At 38.3% G+C, this 21,114-nt stretch overlaps 1 protein-coding gene across 1 annotated transcript; it reads left to right on the top strand.

The window, feature by feature from the left end:
• The first annotated feature begins 2,628 nt into the window (after window positions 1–2,628).
• LOC128508242 (C-type lectin domain family 6 member A-like) lies at window positions 2,629–12,638 on the top strand. Its single transcript, XM_053479465.1, has 4 exons — window positions 2,629–2,715; window positions 7,825–8,085; window positions 9,074–9,201; window positions 12,528–12,638. Exons 1-4 carry the CDS (start codon window positions 2,706–2,708, stop codon window positions 12,636–12,638), a joined length of 510 nt encoding a protein of 169 aa, XP_053335440.1. The 5' UTR covers window positions 2,629–2,705.
• The last annotated feature ends 8,476 nt before the right edge of the window (window positions 12,639–21,114 follow it).

Genomic DNA, 21,114 nt, shown 5'->3' with positions numbered 1-21,114 from the left:
CACAGTACGAAATGTAGTGAAATGCATTATACGACTGCCATTGACCCTAAAAGAGAATTAAAGTTTACAAATAAGAAATAAATATAAATAAAAGAATATGATAGAAATTAAATAAAAAAATTAAATTAAACTAGGAAAAATAGAACTAAAAATAAAAATAGAAATGTGCTAGGAAAAATAGAACTAAAAATAAAAATAGAAATATGATGTACAAAAATAGAAATATACTGTACAAATTGAAATATACTGTACTGGGTGTGCAAATATGCATAGAACAAAGTGTCTTTGTGCAGAGGTTATTAAAGTGTCTTTGTGCACTGGTCCAGGATGTAAACGTAAACATGTAGTGTAGTTGTGAAGGTAGGTGTGCAAAGTTATTAAAGTGTCTTTGTGCAATGGTCCAGGATGTAAACGTACAACATGTAGTGTAGATATGAAGGAAGGTGAGCGTGTAATTGTCCATAGTGTTCATGGATGTAAAAAGATTGATAGATTTGATCAATTATGAAAAGATTGTGTTAGTTCTGCATAGTGGTGTGGTTGTGGTTGAGAGACCTTATCGCCTGTGGGAAGAAGCTCCTCCTCAGTCTCTCTGTGTTGGCCTTCAAGGAGCGGAATCGCTTCCCAGACCGCAACAGAGTAAACAGTCCGTTATTGGGGTGGCTGAGGTCCTTCACGATCTTCCTGGCCTTGGTCAAGCACCGCTTGCTGTAGATTGAGTGCAGGTCAGGGAGCTCGATGCGGATGATGCGCTCAGCTGATCGCACCACCCTCTGTAGAGCTCGTCTGTCCTGCATGGTGCTGTTCCTGAACCAGGTCATGATATTTTCCATCAGGATGCTCTCTATGGTGCAGGAGTAGAAATTCCTGAGCACCTTGGAGGGCAGTCTAAAGTCTCTCAAGCGTCTAAGGTGGTAGAGACGCTGCCGGGCCTTTTTTACCACGGTGTTGATGTGACAGGACCATGCCAGGTCCTGCGTGATGTGAACACCGAGGTATCTGAAGCTGTCCACTCTCTCCACTGGGCTCCTGTTGATGACGGGGGTCTGGTAGTTCCTCACCTGCTTTGTACTGAAGTCCACTATCAGCTCCTTTGTCTTACTGATGTTCAGGAGGAGATTGTTTCTCTGGCACCAGTTCTCCAGATTTCCAACCTCCTCCAGGTAGGCCGTCTCATCGTTGTTCATGATCAGGCCCACCACAACAGTGTCGTCAGCAAACTTAATGATGGTGGTGGAGCTGGTAGTGGCCACGCAGTTGTGGGTGTACAGAGAGTACAGCAGGGGGCTCGGAACACAACCCTGGGGGCTCCAGTGCTGAGAGTGAGGGAGGCTGAGACATGTTAGCCCATCCTTACTGCCTGTGGTCTGCCAGTCAGAAAATTGGAGATCCACTGACACATTGATGAGCTGAGTCCCAGGTGCTCCAGCTTGGTGGTAAGTGTGGAGGGAATTATGGTATTAAATGCAGAACTGTAGTCGATGAAGAGCATTTTCACATAATTCCCCCTCCGAGTGTCCAGGTGAGTGAGAGATGTATGAAGGAGATGAGAGATTGCATCGTCCGTGGAACGGTTTGGACGATAAGCGAACTGTAGTGGGTCGAGTGTGTCTGGTAGTGAAGAGATGATGAAGTCTCTGACCAGGCATTTAAAGCACTTCATCACTACTGAGGTGAGGGCTACAGGGCGATAGTCATTGAGGGAAGCAGGATGAGGTTTCTTTGGGACAGAAACAATGATGGACTCTTTGAAGCATGTGGGGATCACCGACTGAGATAAAGAGATGTTGAATATCTCAGTGAACACAGGTGCTAGCTGGTCTGCGCAGGCTCTGAGAATACGGCCTGAGATGCCGTCTGGTCCTGCTGCTTTCCTGGTGTTCACTTTCTTGAAGGCTCTCCTCACGTCATGCTCGGTGATGATGAACGAGCTTCCGGTGCTGGTTAATGAAACCAGCGTTTGAGGTTAATGAAAGTGAAACAAAGATGTCAACATGTTACCAATACTGATTTTTTTTTAAGTGTGTGTGTGTGTGTGTGTCTGTGTGTGTGTATTTGGGGCCTGGCATCTTACAAAGGAAACCACACTGAGTTTCATGTTCTCTTCCACAGCAGTTCAGTTATTTAAACAGGGATGAATATTTATGATCATGAATTGACTATTAAACATATCATTGTAATTGAGTTATAATAAGTCCAGGAGAAAGAGAGATAATGAGGTGACTGATAAATGCCATCATCTACAGATACTGGCAAAGATTGTCAACATTATCAGAACATGCACAACCAGACAGAGCTTCAATATCCTGTAAAAAGAAATACATGTATTATTCTCAAATAGTGACACATGCAAGTCCAAACCCCAGTGAAAATATTTATAGACACTAAAGTGAGCAGGTACAGACACGGGTGTCTAAAAGCGCTTATGTGGCTTTGAGCTCAGCTTCCTGTCCTGAGGTCAGAGCACAGACATATACATCTCATACACACAATCACCATGAGAGTTGCAGCAGCACATATTGTACCTGAGCTATACAAAGACTGAATGCACATCGGAGAAATCAGAAACAGAGATGAAGGGAAATGTTTATGCAAACTCAATTTTAACAGACAAAAGATCAACTGCCTCAGAGGACTCATACGAAGACATTTATGTGAATGAAGATGTTCCTGAGACTCGGGTGACCAGAAGCCATAAGGGAACTATGACTTCAGGTACATATCCCTCCACACTCACACACATGCACATATACTCTCTCTCTCTCTCTCTCTCTCTCTCTCTCTCTGTTTCTCTCTCTCACTCACATTTAGAAATGATTATTGTTAACCAGTATATCCTGTCAAGATTTGTAAAGTCAGGCAAGACCTACTGAAAAAAAAAAAAAATGTTTCTTTGTGTGATTTTGTGACAGTTACCTCAAACACCTTAACCAAAAGTGTTAGTCACAAGAATATTGTTTTTGGGGAAAAAAACTTGGCTATCTTAGCCAGAAAAGTGTGTATTTTAGAGATACCTAAAGCCAGCCTTTTGGTTGAGAAAGTATAGATATGTTGAATGCTATTACTGAGGGCTGAGGCAGTAGTGACCTAGATAAGGATCTGGGACAACATCATACATACCTTTTAGTAGCACACATTGGAACTGAATTGTTGTAGCCTCAATGTCCACTTTGTCAGGTGGGAACTGTTTCTCTACCTTTTCTCTACGGCCCACACCTCCAGACATTCTTTTTTCAATGTGAAGTAGCAGAACTTTGGCCCCCAAAGAATATGAGGAGCGTACATTACATTCTCCCCAGAGGTCTGCTAAGCCAAGACAGCCCCCAGGTCTACATCACTGGCAACTGACGGAACTTTGAAAGGAAGTGATGCATCTAGCTGGGATAGCACTGTTTGCCTCTTTAAAGCTGATTTCAGCTGCTTGACACTGTAGACATTCTTTTGATCATTTCCATTCAACTCTGTTTCACATTAGGTGGTAGGTTGGGCATGCCAGATCAGTGAAACATGATATAAATTGATTATACCATACTACCAGGCCCATAATTCTCTACACAGCTTTCACGTCTTTGGGAATGGCATACTCAGTCACTGCTCAAGTTTTTTCAGCATTAATTTCTGTTTCTTTTCAAGAGACAAATGTGCCCCAAAAATTTTAGTTGACTTTTTGTGTGAATAATAATTTAAAAAATGTGTGTTTAATGTTTTAATGAGTGAAAAGTGGTTTGCAGTATGTAGCTTGGAGAAAACTGCATAGAAGTTCTTGCAATGTTGATCTAAGCTGTGTGAATAGACAATTATGTCATCTATGAAAAGAAAGCAATTTTGTCCTCGCAGTTCTCCAAGGACTGCCTCCAAGTCACTGGAATGTTGCTCCGGCATTTTTAACCCAAATGGCATGGCTTTAAACCGGTAATGGGTGTTATGAAGGCAATCTTTGCTTTGCTCTCTGGACTCACTGCCACTTGCCAGTATCTTGACTGTAGAACTAAGTAACCAACATTTATGATTTTGTGTTTTAATTCTGTAATTTTTAATATAGTGTTGGTTGATGTTCTTCCAGGCTTAGAGGATCATACAGATGTCACTACAACATTCCAGTGATTTTGTGACAATCATCCCAAACACCTTAACCAAAGTATTAGTCACATAAAGTAACCTTTGTACTTCTGGGTCATGAGTTCTGTTACAAACGTGGTGTATAGGCGGATGTTGATCGCTGTGGGTGGAGAGAGCAGGCATAACGGCAGAGGGGTACTTTAACAAAAAGAGTCTTTTAATAAGAGTTGTAACAGAAATACTAAATACACTAAACAAACAAAGAAACAAACAAACTCAAACAATACTTAACAGAATGAGGTTAAACATGGACTCTCTGGCAGGACGCAGACGAAGGGACACTACCAGCACTAATACCCGTTACACTAGGTTTGAGATTGGTAGTGAAACACAGGCTAAAGGGTGCCTTTCACATGTCCTGTGGCGAGACACAGGCAAAAGGACGACTAACACGTAAGAGGAAACAAACTACACGTGGAGCTGAGACTGGACAAAACAAGATAACACACCCGACTCGGGAGAGACACGTAGAGACTAGGAGAGACACGTAGAGACAAAAAGAGACAAAGAGAGAGACGGGACTAGGGCTAAACACATGGCAATCAGCTAGGCATGGCTTTTAGCTAAACATGGTTAAGTGGTACTTAACCATGGCAGTCAGCTACACATTCACCTAGCTAAGCATGTCTTTAGCCCCAACATGCACAAAGCTACACTTACCTAATAGCTCAACACACTCTAGGGAATGGGGGCACAGAAACAAAGAGACGGAGGATACCCAGTGGCTAGGCTAAGAACACTCAAAGGCTAGGCTAGGGGACACTCAAAGGCTAGGCTAGGGGACACTTAAAGGCTAGGGAAGGGGACACTCAAAGGCTAGGCTCACTGGAACACTAGGGAGGCGGGAAACACAGCACAGCTGGAAACACAGGGGCTATGGCTAGAGGCATGCTAGTTAGCTCAACATAGATTTTAGCTAAACACACTCCTAGCCAAACACACACCTAGGTACTTACCTGTCTCTAGCTAAACACACAAAAAACAGGGGAACAAAACCACAATACTCACACCATACAAGACATGACTGCATCAGCTCCACAAACACAGACACACAGAACATATACATAAACATTGCCAATATGAGAGCCCAAGTCAACAGAACTTAAATCAAAATATAAACTAAAAGAACTAAACACAAAATGCCCACACAAATGACAGTAGTATAACTAATAATGCTCGACCCAGTTTCCCAGACTAAACAGCTATTTATAGATGGATTAATGGCTACCTCGGCTCAGGTGTGCACTTGCATCACCTGACTGAGGTGCCTTCTGGACTGTATAAGATTCAATCAAGCATCAGTCATCATTAGTGTATATGTTTGGTCCAATAATGTTATAACAGAGTTTAGAAATCCTGACTGAAGAACAGGAAATAGCAGACATACTGTATGCCAAGCCATACCCCTCTACTGACACTAAAAGACAAGAGATTTCACCTTCGATTGTTTAAAAATCATATAAAACAGACACATAGAAAACACGATGCCAATTGTGAGAAAGCTGAAATGTTGGTATCATTATAATATAATGATAAATAACATATAAAACATTTACAATCAAGATATAAGATAGAGGTAAGTAGAATTCAACAAACCAAGGAAAATGAATGTAGCAACCGGTAGTGTTAATGTAGCAGAAATGATCAATATCAAACACAGTATTGCTCAATAATATTGTTAAAATATATTGCACATGATATTGCACACAGTTTTACTAAGTGATATTGCTCAATTATACTACTAAATGACATTGAGCATTATATTGTTAAATTATATTGCACGATATTGAAGAAACCACACCTACAAGTTGCAGAGGTAAGACTAGTACACCTTTTGTTTCTAGGTTCTGATGCATTCTGGAGTACTTCTTGGTGGTCTCAGTCTACATACATATGTACTTCCCAATCCATAACCCCAAAACATCATTGTAGAGTGTCTGTAGCTTCCCCTGGGATAGGCTCCAGGCCCCCCGCCACCCTGTATTCAGAATTATATACAGTGAGTGAGTGAGATAAGGAACACAAATATGATAAATTTGTACAATACAGTATATAGATCCTTACAACACAACAATGTTATTTTGGTACTGTATGTATATAATAGCTTTACTTTAACAACAGAAGTCACGTATGAGTGACAAGTGTAGCTCAAGTGTCTTCACATTTTGACCAAAAGAAGCCACTGATGCTCATCCTCTGATGTGTAACTTCCTTTAGTTAAACCAGCACATTTAATTGAGTGCACACTAGTAAGGAAGTGCAGCAGTTCACTTGCACTCACACAGAGACACAGTAGTTTAGTGTGTTAGTGAGTCTTCTATAGATTAGAGATTGCAGATGATGTTAAAGGTCACAATCCTGACCCTGGAGGCGGTGACACACAGAAAGACCCAGAAACAGCACCACACACAGGTGAGTGTATAGGTTTGCAAGACCAAAGTGCAGAGATGCAGTAATTCAGGCAGTTCTAGATAAGTATAAATAATCGTAGATGTTTGAGAGTGTAGATGCTGTTAAACTAATGTGGAGGAAAGAACAAAAAGTTAACATTTTTAGCTGAAGTTCACAGCATGTACTTATGTCTTTTATGTCATGTGGACTCGATACATTTGATGTATTTAAATCGTATATACAATATGAACATAACCAGAGCAAATCGCACAAAAGTTAGAATAAACCTTGCCAATTTCCCATTGCTGAATTTTGATCACCAGTTTACCCAGATGTGTCTTTTGGCAGTTACCTGAGTGAACGCTCAAAGCCTTCAGCAACATCTGACTTCTAGTTGTAGATTGATGTCATCGCTAAGAGCACAGGCTTGTATGGTAGGCGTTTGGCATGAGGACATCACTTCATTTACATCTTTTACTTACCCCTGATGCACCCATCAGTCCTTTTTTCAAAGCCACAGTCCATTCTTTAAGCCTTTTTGTCTAGATAGCCTCACTGATAAGTGGTTTTCTTACACATCTGTTTAGTCCCGAACGCTTGATCTTTTTTCAAGTTGTGAATGTGTAAATACTTTTTCTTTAACTATTAAGCCATGCATTCTGTTTATTTATTCATTTTTCACAGTTTTATTTCACTAAGCCTTTAAGTGATTTCTCATCATACTCACTTAGGATGTTTTTTTGAAAATGATGCGTCACCACCATACGTTTTATGCGTTAAATAGTTCTTAACTAAATTTTAATATCCACTTAGTTGTTTTCTTTGCTTGATGCAATATATTAGATTGACTTTTCTGAAACAGAGTAAAATCTTTGCCACAACCACAGGATACAGTGCATCTGGAAAGTTTTTACAGCGCATCACCTTTTCCACATTTTGTTATGTTACAGCCTTATTCTAAAATGGATTAAATAATTCTTTTTCCTCAGAATTCTACACACTACACCTTAGCCTTTATAGTCTTCCGGTCAAATTTGACTGATTTAAAAGTTTTATCTCTAAAGAATGTAATTAATTTATTTAAACTAACATAAGATTCCATGAGTTTGTCCACAAACATTATTTCAACAAATTGTATTAATTTGCAAGCAATTTCTTGTTTTTAATTAAACTTTTGCACACTTGATGTTCCCAGTCAAAAATGACCGATAATTTGAAAGAATTGCACCATGATGATGTTCTCCTCATCATCTGAAAGAGATTTAATATCAATGATGTGTTAAGAAATGTGTTTTTGTGCCTATTTACCTCCAGGAGAGGACACTGCATGGAACAAGTGTTACAGACCGACTGCAGTGTGTGTGGTGCTGCTGTGTGTTTTTCTACTGTCTGCTGTCACAGTGCTGTGGTTCAAATACAACATTCTAAAGACAGAAAACAACCAGCTACAGACCAGTTACAACAACCTGACTATAGAGAGAGACCAGTTACAGACCAGTTACAACAACTTGACTATAGAGAGAGACCAGCTACAGAGGGAGAGAGACAGATACCTGAGGACACCTGCTGATTTGGGTAAGTAGATAGATTTAACATTAAATTTTCTGCCCAACAGTTAAATGTCCTCAGTGGAAATCCATGAGCAATCTAATAACCAGAGGGTAAAGATTTAAATCACATCCTCTCACCTGTTCCTCCATATAATTACACAGAGCTCTTAGAATGAAAACATCTCATTAATATTGGTGATACTTTACAATCCTGATCCATAACTCAATTGTGTAAGGAGTAAGAAATAAATAACAATTCTTCATTAACACATGGATTACTAACATTAAGAACTAGATAATTGCTAATTAACTAATCAGTAATCATTAGTAATTAGTTGACTATTACCTGTGCAGTAATTACTGAGTGTTAATCAGTTTTACATTTCTCCTGGAGAACTAATAGCTAACTTTGTCTGTATTGTAATAACACCTGATTAATTACTGATCACCTCAACATTAATTCCCAATCACTAAACCTTACCTTCCTCCTGGAGATAATATACGTACCGCCGCCGTTTCCACACCCAGTGTCTAAAATATAAATGTCTATATAAGTGCTTATTGTCCACACATAGAGTTCTCTTTAGAGTGTGTGTGCTGTTTTTATTTATCCAGTCAGAGTCTAAAGAGAGAAATACAACAATAACCTATTATCAAGTTATACAGAAGTACAAGCTGTAGTGCTGCAGAAATGCCATGTGCTCTTTATTTTTAGACTGAAAAATAAAAGGAGAAAATGAAAGAAACATGGTACCAATAGTTAAACCCCAATATTTTTCCAATATTAACTACAATTAAAATGATTACATTATCTTTCTTTTGAATCTCAATCAGGGTAAGAACCTTATGCAAACCTTATGTTACATAATAATAAAGTAAATTCATGTATATATTCAACATTTTATTTCTTATATAATGGAGTATAAACAAGTAAAAATAAATAATGTCACTACACATACAATATATTAAAAACTGTGTGTTTAATCTCTGTATATTTTCTCAATTTATCAAAGGGAAGTGTTTCAGCTTCAGCTACAGTCTTTATTTCATATCTAATGAGGAGAAGAGCTGGACTGAGAGCAGAGAGGACTGTATAAAGAGAGGAGCAGACCTGGTGATCATAAACAGCCAAGATGAACAGGTGAGAGAGAGAGAGAGAGAGAGAGAAAGAGAGACTTAAGATATTAACAGGCTTTATTAAAGAAACAATGTCAAACTTACTTACATATTTTTATGTGTTTGAGGTTATTTACTTATTTACAGTGTTTTTTTTCAAGTAAAAATAATTCTCACTAAGCCCCCCGCCCCACTCCTCAACATTAACCCCTCTTTTTTCCTTTTTTTGTCCATTGATTTAGAGTCCTGTACAAAGTTTATAAGTATAGAAAAAAACGGTATAATATTTTATTTTAATATTTGGCAGAATGCCAAACAGCCTTCCACATGCTCAACTCACACACATCTCTACCCTACTGTAAGGTTTACATAATAATGACAACAAATGTTGCATTCTTCATCATTGATATATAGTGGTTGGGTCAAAATTTATATGACAGTTCTTGAAGAGCGCATGATGTCAGCAGAGGGAGCGTAGCTCCCACAAGGACGGAAGCCCGAGCTGCTCGGAAAAGGTTGTTGGAGGTTGCAAGTTTTGTAGTGGTCTTTGTAGACAATTCTGCCATCTGCTTGCTGGTTTTGACACTTCAAAGTCATTCCGTCCCATGGGTGATTGGTCCAATCGGATGTGGTTGCGGGGCTTAGCCACGCCTCACATTGTTCCCCCTTTTGTGCATTAGCCAGGTGTTTTGTCTGATACGTGTGCTCATCTGGTTGGAGTTTTATTAACTTTTATACAGTACGTTTACCAACATTCTTTAAATAAGGGCAGCTTTAGCTTGATATCAAACATTACATATCTTACACACTCATTCCTTCCTTTATCTAATAAAAGGGGTTTGTAAATGCTGATTACACCTTTTTTTTTAAACATACACAAAGGAATAAAACATACTAAGTAAATATATGTACTGTATATACGTTTTGCCCTACTGGCACACTTTAAAGATGTTTAAAATAGTGTCCATGTCAAATGCCTCTTTGTTCATTGTAAGGCATGTGCTCATGAGATCAACGAGAGTGTCAAAGTGTGACTCAGTGGTCCCCCCCAACTCGGGATGAAGCTGTAAATCTGTCCGCTTTGTTTACCGGATCGCCGATTTACACCTTTTTTTTCAGAGATTGTTATTGGAGTTTACACGCACAACAAACTTCCTGTCCCATGTCTTGTGAAGTTTCCTGCAACATCATTTTACAGACGCTTTTTTAATGTTCACGGATCAAATAAGATTATTGGGATGGCGACATGCAGACTGGGAGAGAGGCTCTGGAATGTGATCGATATTGCTCTCTTTTGGAGCCCTGTTCATCCCTACACTACTAACATTTAATAAATAAATTGTTGACCTTATACATGAGGAAATTTAAAATTGATAAAATGTTTAAACTAATAAAAAGCAAATCAAATTCAAATTTTATTTGTCATATACACACTCACAGTACGATATGCAGTGAAATGCTTGTACGACTGCTAGTGACCTAAAAGCTATATATAAGAAATAAATATTAATAAAAAGAAATACGAAAAAAAAAAAATTAACTAGTAAAATAAACTGTGCAAATAAGGGCATAATAAAAATAACAAAATATAGGAATATAGGAATATAGGGGAAAAAAAAAGTATATATAGAAATTTTAAAGTGGCAATGGCTGTGCAAATATGCATGAAAAGTGACCTAAGAAAGTGTCATGTGCAATGGTCAGATATATAAATATGTAGTGCATAAATGTGTCCATGATTGTCCAGTCAATGTCAATGTTTAAAAAGATATTACTCCGGTGTGATGGTGTGATTGGGAGGCCTTATCGCCTGCGGGAAGAAGCTCCTCCTCAGTCTTTCTGTGTTGGCCTTCAGGGAGCGGAATCGCTTCCCAGACCGCAACAGAGAGAACAGTCCATTGTTGGGATGGCTGAGGTCCTTCACGATCTTCCTGGCCTTGGTCCAGCACCGCTTGCTGTAGATCGAGTGCAGGTAAGGGAGCTCAGTGTGGATGATGCGCTCAGCTGATCTCACCACTATCTGTAGAGCTCGTCTGTCCTGCATGGTGCTGTTTCCAAACCAGGTCGTGATGTTTCCCGTCAGGATGCTTTCTATGGTACAGAAGTAGAAATTCCTGAGCACCTTAGAGGGCAGTCTGAAGTCTCTGAAGCATTTCAGGTGGTAGAGACGCTGTCGGGCCTTTTTCACCACAGTGTTGATGTGGGGGTCTGGTAGTTCCTCTCCTGCTTTGTACTAAAGTCTACTATCAGCTCATTTGTCTTGCTGATGTTCAGGAGGAGATTGTTCCTCTGGCACCAGTTCTCGAGATTTCCAATCTTTTCTAGGTAGGCTGACTGATCATTGTTGGTGATCAGGCCCACCACGACAGTGTCGTCAGCAAACTTGATGATGGCGGTGGAGTTGGTACAGTAGTGGCCACGCAGTCGTGGGTGTACAAAGAGTACAGCAGGGGGCTCAGAACACAACCCTGGGGGGCTCCAGTGCTGAGAATAAGTGAGGCTGTGACATGTCCACCCATGCTTACTGCCTGTGGTCTGCCAGTCAGAAAATTAGAGATCCACTGACACATTGATGTAAAATCAAATGAAAAAATGAAAAAATGTCATTTTAACATGAACAAATTCACTCTACTGTAGAGTCTGGCCTTCAAGTGTTTTCATCATCAGTCCTGGGTTCAGTGTGCCACTGTTTTTCATTTCGTTTGTACATGTGAGAGAGGTCACTAGTTTGGCCTGGACTAATAAAAAATGAGTATGAAAATCTGTTCTTTTTGTTCAGGTAAGTATCTCGGGGCCAGGCTGTAAAAGTTCTCTGTCATGATTGTCATGCACACTTGGTCCGCGACCGGCACTAGGAACCAGGAAGCATAAACTGACCACATCGCTCAGTCATTGAGTTTGCCCATGTTGTGTCTGTCGTGAGTACTCACTTTCTTGAGTTTACTTCCAGATTGAGTTTGTGTCAATAGGACACGGGTTAAATAGTGTTTTTTTCCCTCGCTTTTCATCCGAGAGAGTCCTTAAAATAACTTGAGTGGTTATCCTGCCAACTCGCGTTGCTTCCGCGTTTAGGTTTACCACCCACGCTACAAAGGGCTAACCACTAACTCTACATTTTTTTTGGTCAACCCGGGTTAGTTCCTGACAACGATTTGTCCAGATCTCACTATTAATTTTCTCAGAGTGCTAACATTAGCCCTAATCTATCACATCTTAAAATGAGGTGGTCTAGTGTTTCGTTCCTCCCACCGAAAGGGCATGTTGTAGATTTGGTGAAGTCAGTATGCACTATGTGTCCACTGCAGGATAATGATTAAACGTTCTCAAGTTATTCTGCTATCAAATACACAGGTGTTCATCGCTAAACAGCTGCAAGGAAATCGAGCTTGGATTGGTCTGAGTGACAGCGACAAAGAGGGAGTGTGGAAATGGGTGGACGGTACACTACTGACCAATGGGTAAGAGATCTGTGTATGTGTGTATGTGTGTGTGTGTGTGTGTGTGTGTGTCGACAATATATTTTTTTCTTGTGCATTTGAGTCTGCAGAGTAAATAAATAAACCTAGATGAATCTTTTTGATATTTTTATTGATCAGAGATTATTTTGTTATGATTTGTTTGGAATCTTAGTACTGAAGACTAAATCAGATTGTCTTAGTTTCAGTAAATGGGGTCCAAATCAACCAGATAATTACCAAGATAATGAAGACTGTGCTGAGACTGGGCATTCTGATAAACGGCGCTGGAATGACAGCCCATGCTCTTATAAACAAGCCTGGATCTGTGAGAAGAGAAAATAACAAAATGTTCCCAAATAAATCAAGCTGAGTGTATTAATCAGTTGAACGAGTTCTAACTGCGTCTTCATGGAATTATTATTGTTCATTATTATAACTGCTGAGCACAACAACAATATTTTACACCTATATGTTTATCTGTACTGCTTGAATAACTAGTAAGCTGTGATAATATAAACCTCACCCGCTCTCTCATTAGGCTTAGTGTTCAGTACTTCATGACATTGCAGGAGTTCTGCAGTGAAACAGATTATCAGAATTTTAGTAATTTTAGTACACTCACTAATATAAAGTCCCATGACCATAGCAAGGTTATTTATTTAAGGTCTTCACCACCATTCACCATTTAAGATAAGGTATAATCATGTGACCCTCTAAGTTGTCATGCTCATTTTGTCATTAAATTAACTTTCTCTACTTATTTGCTCGAAGTATGACATTTTTGTTTTGTTTGCTTTTTTTATTGTCATGTTTAGTATTTTACAAATTTTAACTTCATTATCCTTTAAAATGTTACTGGCAAGAAAATCTTATTGTAATGTGGTGCATTGTTAAACTAATTTGTTGCTATAGGAAACAAATTAGTTATGTAGGTAGAACAATTACAATGAATACAACAAATACATCCTTTATGGAGACAATCATTAGCAACGATAATCTAAATAAATTAAAATTAAAATATCTCAAAACTAACTTTCTGGCAGGGAATACCTCTAGAGGGCACCATGTGGCACCATTAATGGGCCAGGGGTAGCTCAGTCGGTAAGGCATTGGACTACGGTTCGGAAGATCCCAGGATCAAACCCCACAATCACCAAGTTGCCACTGTTGGGCCCTTGAGCAAGGCCCTTAACCCTCAACCGCTCAGATGTATAATGAGATAAAAAAAAGAAAAAAAAAACTAAGTTCCTCTGGATAAGAGCATCTGCCAAAAATGCCGTAATGTAATGTGCCCGGAGACTTTTTTTTTGTATTTTTCTTGGTTTAAACTCTGTTTCCCAGAAAGCACCTTGGTCAGGTGATGGAAGCGCTCACCTGAACCGAGGTGGCTTATTAGTTTGATTTTAAGTAGTCGTGTGTTTAGTTGGCCCCTTGTCGTGCATCTGTTTAATCACGTTTTGTGGATATTCCTTATTTCTGCGTCATGCCGTCCAGTTGAGTTAAACAAAGTGTTGTTAATGTTCTATTCTTGATTAAAGCTCCGGTTTTGTACATTTCTTATTAAGTTCAATTCATGTCTTGTTTTTTGTAAGATGAAAGTTCTGTTAGGTTTGGTTTCACTGCTTTGTTAAAGTGCTGTTTTGTTAAAGTGCTGTTAGTATATCTCCTAGCCTGTTTAGCTTAGCTCTTGTTTAGTTTAGCTCCTGTTTGGTAATGTTCAGGTTCTTGGTAGAAGTCTGCTTCTGTTCTGCCTTATTTTTGATGTCATGCTGGTCTTCTAAGCTCCAGTCTTGTGAGTAAAGTCATGCTACTGCTATTTTGTTTTTTGCTCCTAGTTTCATAGTTTAATCCTTTTAGTTCCAGTGTTTCTGATTATAGGACTTCACCTCTGCATAATATGCCTCACCTAAAGCCCACACAGCACCCATACCACTTTTAAGCATTAGAGAACAGCAGAGCGTACTAATACTTTAGTAATTATATTTGCCATTTAGTTGAAGTTGATATCGATATAACACTATTCTTTTGTGCTGAAAAAGGTCAATCACAACAACCTTCCCTCTTCCACCAATCTGCTGGCCTGTACATCACCTCATGCTTTCAATGGTGACAGTCTTCACTTATTCTCTTTGTCATTTTACTAAGAGTTCCTGAACTGCCTGCTGTCATCCATCATGTCTATCTGCCGTAGCCGTACACCCTGTATAAACCTTCAAACAGAACGTGATGTTTATGACTCTGTATGCAATATTTTAATTATTACACATTCTATTTAAATGCCAAAGTGAACAGTGAATTTATGACATTCAAAGTTATGTTTCTACTGTTATTACTTACCTACTGTATATTTGGAAGCTCCGCCCTTCTTTCTGCTTAACTATATCAAAAGTGACCGACACGGTGAGAGAGAATTTATTATATACAGTGCACTGACCTGCAATTAATTATTATCGATTAATTTGAATTTATGGTTAATGTCGATGTTGAAAATTGAAAAGGTTTTTATCGATATGTTCCTCACTATAAACATGTAAAATGCCGTCAGCCACCTGTTTGATTTTATTTAGCATGGAGTTTGCATGTGGTTTACAAAATAGTCTTATTTTCAGTAATTGAAAAAAATATATATAATTTATTTTTTTTCTATTTTGACACGTTTTTATTTTATAAAATGTAATTTAGGTCTGCAGCTTTCTCTACTAATCCCTCAAAATTATCTAGAATAACCGGAACTTGTAAAGACTGGTGAACGTTTGTAATTTAATAATTAAAAAAAAGAGCTATGTATTTATGTTGTACTGATTTACTGTTTTTCAAAACAAAACCTTGTTAAGTAAAAGTAAAGTTGCACTTTGCACTTTAAGTTCAAATAAGCTGTTCATTTTTGGTTATATTGCTTTTGCTTATAAAAAAAAAAATCTATACCCTCTGGTCTTTTATACATTTTTATTTATTTTAAGGAAAAATATAATTTAAAAATAAAAATCCAGTTTTGTCTCAAATAATCAGAGATTAAGTTTATAGGACATATCGCCCAGCTCTACAAATATGCCGCTGTTTGTCAGAGCATGTAATCTTCCTGTTTTTTTTTTTGTTTTTTTTTTTAAGAAAATGCATTTCCTGCCTCTCAGTACACGACTCTCAGGGTAGCAGAATAAACAGGTACAGGAGCAGTAGCGTGAGAGGGAACTGTACCTTATTAGTTAATTGATTGATGATGTCATTGTTCTCCTGGACAGATTTTTAGAAAGGTGCATGAATATTTTTCCAACTCTCACTCACTTGTTCTCTAATGCTTATCCTGTACAGTTTAGATATTTTCACCTATGAGCAGCATGTCAGCTTCCTCCCACTTCCTCTCTCCCTCTCTCGCTTACCCTCCCTCTCTCTTTCTCTCTGTTTTTCACAGCTTTGTCCAGTGCTGGCTTGTGGGGTTGCAAGATTATGAAAACTGGGCCCGCTGGTGTAAATAACTGTCATAGCAATTTCACGAGTTAGGAGAAAGCACATAAAATGATAATATTTCTGTGTTTGAATGTGCATTAAGTATAAACTTTTCAACATGCAAATTATAAAAAAAAACATTTAATCAGATTTAAACAAGTTTGCATGGAAAGTATTGTAATGCAAATATATGTATCAGTGTCCCTGAAAAACTAAATAAAATAGATATATATGAAACAAATACAATTCAATATAAATGAATAAGAAGGCCTATATTTACATTTACATTTAGGCCTTGTTCACACGGGCGTTAAAATCGAGCGTTTTTCTTGTGTTCGTTGCGTCCGGTGAGCGCGGATCAAGGGCAGAGTGTTTTCTACACATAGAAGTTAATGAGAGTGTTTACACAGGCTTTGGTGACATGCGTTTGTCCGTCTGCGCGTTTATACGGCATCAAAAAAAACGTTGCATGCAGCTTTTTCTTGGCGTTCAAAACCCAACGAACGCAAGGAAAACGGTTCTAGTTCGTTTTCTTCACGTTAATTTTACGCTTCAAGGGACCGGATATATCCCATGATCCTACATGCTATACAAGGGGAAATGCGGAAAAAGGCTAAATTAAATAAAATAAATTGTTGAAAAACATACGCGGAAATTTTTGCATTTCTTCATAAACCACAAAAAACTTTTAATCCGACGTTGTGCAGTCAGAGAGTGAGCCGAGTAGCGGCGGGTTTTCATATCCAGTTCCCGACATAGAAATTATATAACATCAGGTGTGTTATGCAGATGAAAGTACAATATAACAGAAGTTCTTTGAAATAACATGAAGTTCAGCATAGGGATAAATCAGCAGGTGCAGAGGACAGATGGGGTCTGGATCACTGGAAGCACAGGAGCAGTGTAGCTCCAACCATCATAAAGCAGAATCCAGCTGGAGCTGTATGGAACTCCAAAGTGGTTAAAATTAAATTAATTAATTAATTAATTAATTAATTAATTAATAAGACACAAATATGTAATATAAGAATGATATTGTGAAATAATGGAAAAAAAAAATTTTTAAACGCTTATTATTGGGAAATATATTGCACTCTGCTATATAAATTTACTTATTATTATTATTATGAAATAATATTTCATGGTCATTATTTTTTTCCCAATAACAAATTGCAAAAGCATTTTATTTAATTCCTGCTGTTTTAATTTCAAAACATAATTTTTTCAAAGGCATTTTTTTTTTTAAATCCTGTTTTTCACAATGGCCTATTTATTTCATAATGCGACTTTTCAGCAGAATGAGTTGTTCTGTCAATTAAGAGCAATAGGGCGGAGCCAGCTATGTGATTGGTTGCTTCTTTATTCAGACGTAAATATTAGCGCATGAAGTATCGATTTAGGTCTGTAACGGCCATATTTCATTTTTGTGATTTGTTGTTGTGTTTCTTTTATTTCAATGTATTAGTTAAGCATTAAGCATTAAGTCTATTAGTTAAGCATTAAGCATTAAGTCCATTAAGTTTATTAGTTTAGCATTTAGTATTATACTAGTAAGTTGCATTGTGACATCATTTCATGAGTTGTTCTGTGACATCATCAGTTCACAGTTGTGTATCTGCATGTCTATCATGTATGTTAGTCGTTCAGTTGTTGTTAAGACACGGAAGGATACGGAAAGGTGTGGAGAACACAAGCTTTTGACTGTAATATCATAATCTACCTTAAGCTACAGAACACAGCAAACGACTTGTCGTGACTACAGTGGATTTTTGCAAGAAACTGTAACAACTGTTGTACTTTGATGTTGAAAATAAAACAAGAGACAAAGAAATCAACGGACATCTGGAGTTGTGAGTAACCATGTGTAACGAGAAAGATACGCAAATAACATGCACGTACAAGGTCTAATGGTGCAATACCTATTCTATGCAGTAGGTGGCAGTACAGTGTCTACTGGTAAATTATCCCTCTCTATCTGATCAGCTAAAATTAGCAGAACTGACTGATGTTTACACCAGTCCGCCATCTTCTGTGACTTTTGACTTAGCACACAACTTACTAGTATAAAAATATAACTCAATACCACAGTGGCCCAGATGGGCAAATCATCTTTCCCGTATATGTGTATGTTTTTTTCCCTTGTAAATGTGTTTTTTCCCTTATAAATGTTTTTTTCTTCGTAAATGTGTTTTTCCCTTGTAAATGTGGTTTTCCCCTAATAAATGTGTTTTTTTTTCCCTTGTAAATGTGTTTTTCCCCTTATAAATGTGTTTTTCCCCTTATAAATGTGTTTTTCCCCTTGTAAATGTGTTTTTTCCCGTTTGTGTGCGTGTGCTTTTTCCCGTTTGTGTGCGTGTGCTTTTTCCCGTTTGTGTGCGTGTGCTTTTTGCCGTGTGAGAACTATCTTTCTCCCGTATTTTGCAAGCTAAAAGCTAATGCGCAAAGGACTATGGGAGTGGGGTCACAACGCAACTGAACACGGAACCTTTCCGGATATCAGCTCCAGGACTCAACATCATGGAGTATACAGTGAATTATAGCGTGATAACGTTATAATTTTCACTAAATTTTTAACTGCACACACTTACCAGGTAATGATTAATATATAAAATTAATCAAATGTTACTATTTTAGGCACCAATGATAACTTTGTAGCAGTGTTAATACTATTGGAGTGTTTGGGGGAAATGCCGAGCCGAGTGTAAATGGCAGTGATTAAAAGGAATATTATCTCATTTAGACCATTAAACACTGATGTAAACCATCAGCTCCATGGAATCTCTGTAATATACATCCACATATGGATTTATAAGCAAGCTAATATCACTATGCTAACCGCTAGTGCTTAGCATGGGGAAACTAGCTTGTTCATTAATATATATTAGTTTAATAGTGTGTTTGGACACATATACGTGATGAAAACAGTTAGCTCCATTGTTTCTTTAAAATGCCTGTCAAAATATGAATCTATAAGCAAGTTAATATAATTATGCTAAGTGCTAGCTTACTAAAAGAGCTAAGATAGCAGACTATTAACTGTTGCCTATTAACTATTGCTAATTATCCCTGAGCTGCTCCTGTTATGTGCTAAATGTTACAGATGGTTAACGAATTGTTGTATGTAGTTTATTGGAGCTCCTGAGTGCCATATAATGTATACTGCTGTATAATGTAGTGGTTTTATCATAGCTAGAGATCTTCTGAATAGTTAGTTATGTGCTTACACAATGTATGTAACAGTCAAGAAAAGGGGCTTTTGTTCAGGTTCTATCTATTCTATTATAAAGTCATTAAATATATGTTTATACTCCTTATAATATGTATGATTGTGTGTTTTTCTTCTCACAGTGAACTGTGTGTAAATCATCAACTGCCTGTGTATCAGCTGATTTCTACACCAGCTTTACATCCTGAGCAGAAGGTGAGTGCTCTGAAGTATTTACCTCTCTTTTCAAGAACACCACTGAGCACATCTTAATCAGGGGACAGGGACACATTTCTCTTCATGAACATGTGTGTGTTAATGAATGGTGAAGATGGGGCCAAATTTTGCAGCAATCCTTAATAGCAAAACCAAATAATTGGTTTTAATACACAGCATTACTAAAAGCTTGCATTCTATGAAATTTTGTGTGCGTGCCTGCCTGTTTGCATGTGTCAAACTGATGTCATATGATGTCAAACATCATGAAGTGACATTAACTTGCTTATAAACCCATATGTGGATGTACAGTGGTGTGAAAAACTATTTGCCCCCTTCCTGATTTCTTATTCTTTTGCATGTTTGTCACACTTAAATGTTTCTGCTCATCAAAAACCATTAACTATTAGTCAAAGATAACATAATTGAACACAAAATGCAGTTTTTAAATGAAGGTTTACGTTATTAAGGGAGAAAAAAACCTCCAAACCTACATGGCCCTGTGTGAAAAAGCGATTGCCCCCCTTGTTAAAAAATAACTTAACTGTGGTTTATTAAACCTGAGTTCAATTTCTGTAGTCACCCCCAGGCCTGATTACTGCCACACCTGTTTCAATCAAGAAATCACTTAAATAGGAGCTACCTGACACAGAGAAGTAGGCCAAAAGCACCTCAAAAGCTAGAAAACATGCCAAGATCCAAAGAAATTCAGGAACAAATGAGAACAAAAGTTTGTCAGTCTGGTAAAGGTTATAAAGCCATTTCTAAAGCTTTGGGACTCCAGCGAACCACAATGAGAGCCATTATCCACAAATGCCAAAAACATGGACCAGTGGTGAACCTTCCCAGGAGTGGCCGGCCGACCAAAATTACCCCAAGAGCGCAGAGACAACTCATCCGAGAGGCCACGAAAGACCCCAGGACAACATCTAAAGAACTGCAGGCCTCACTTGCCTCAATTAAGGTCAGTGTTCACAACTTCACCATAAGAAAGAGACTGGGCAAAAACGGCCTGCATGGCAGATTTCCAAGGCGCAAAGCACTTTTAAGCAAAAAGAACATTAAGGCTCGTCTTAATTTTGCTAAAAACATCTTAATGATTGCCAAACTTTTGGGAAAATACCTTGTGGACCGGCGAGACAAAAGTTAAACTTTTTGGAAGGCGCGTGTCCCGTTACATCTGGCGTGAAAGTAACACAGCATTTCAGAAAAAGAACATCATACCAACCGTAAAATATGGTGGTGGTAGTGTGATGGTCTGGGGTTGTTTTGCTGCTTCAGGACCTGGAAGGCTTGCTGTGATGGATGGACAATGAATTCTACCGTCTACCAAAAAATCCTGAAGGAGAATGTCGGCCATCTGTTCGTCAACTCAAGCTGAAGCGATCTTGGATGCTGCAGCAGGACAATGACCCAAAACACACCAGCAAATCCACCTCTGAAGAAAAACAAAATGAAGACTTTGGAGTGGCCTACTCAAAGTCCTGACCTGGACCCAATTGAGATGCTGTGGCATGACCTTAAAAAGGTGGTTTATGTTTGAAAACTCTCCAATATGGCTGAATTACAACAATTCTGCAAAGATGAGTGAGCCAAAATTCCTCCAGAGTGCTGT

Source organism: Clarias gariepinus, chromosome 20 (genome assembly GCF_024256425.1).
Source record: "Clarias gariepinus isolate MV-2021 ecotype Netherlands chromosome 20, CGAR_prim_01v2, whole genome shotgun sequence".
NCBI lineage: Eukaryota > Metazoa > Chordata > Actinopteri > Siluriformes > Clariidae > Clarias > Clarias gariepinus.
Note: the sequence above shows the minus strand (reverse complement) of the source record. Positions and strands in the feature narration are given on the sequence as shown.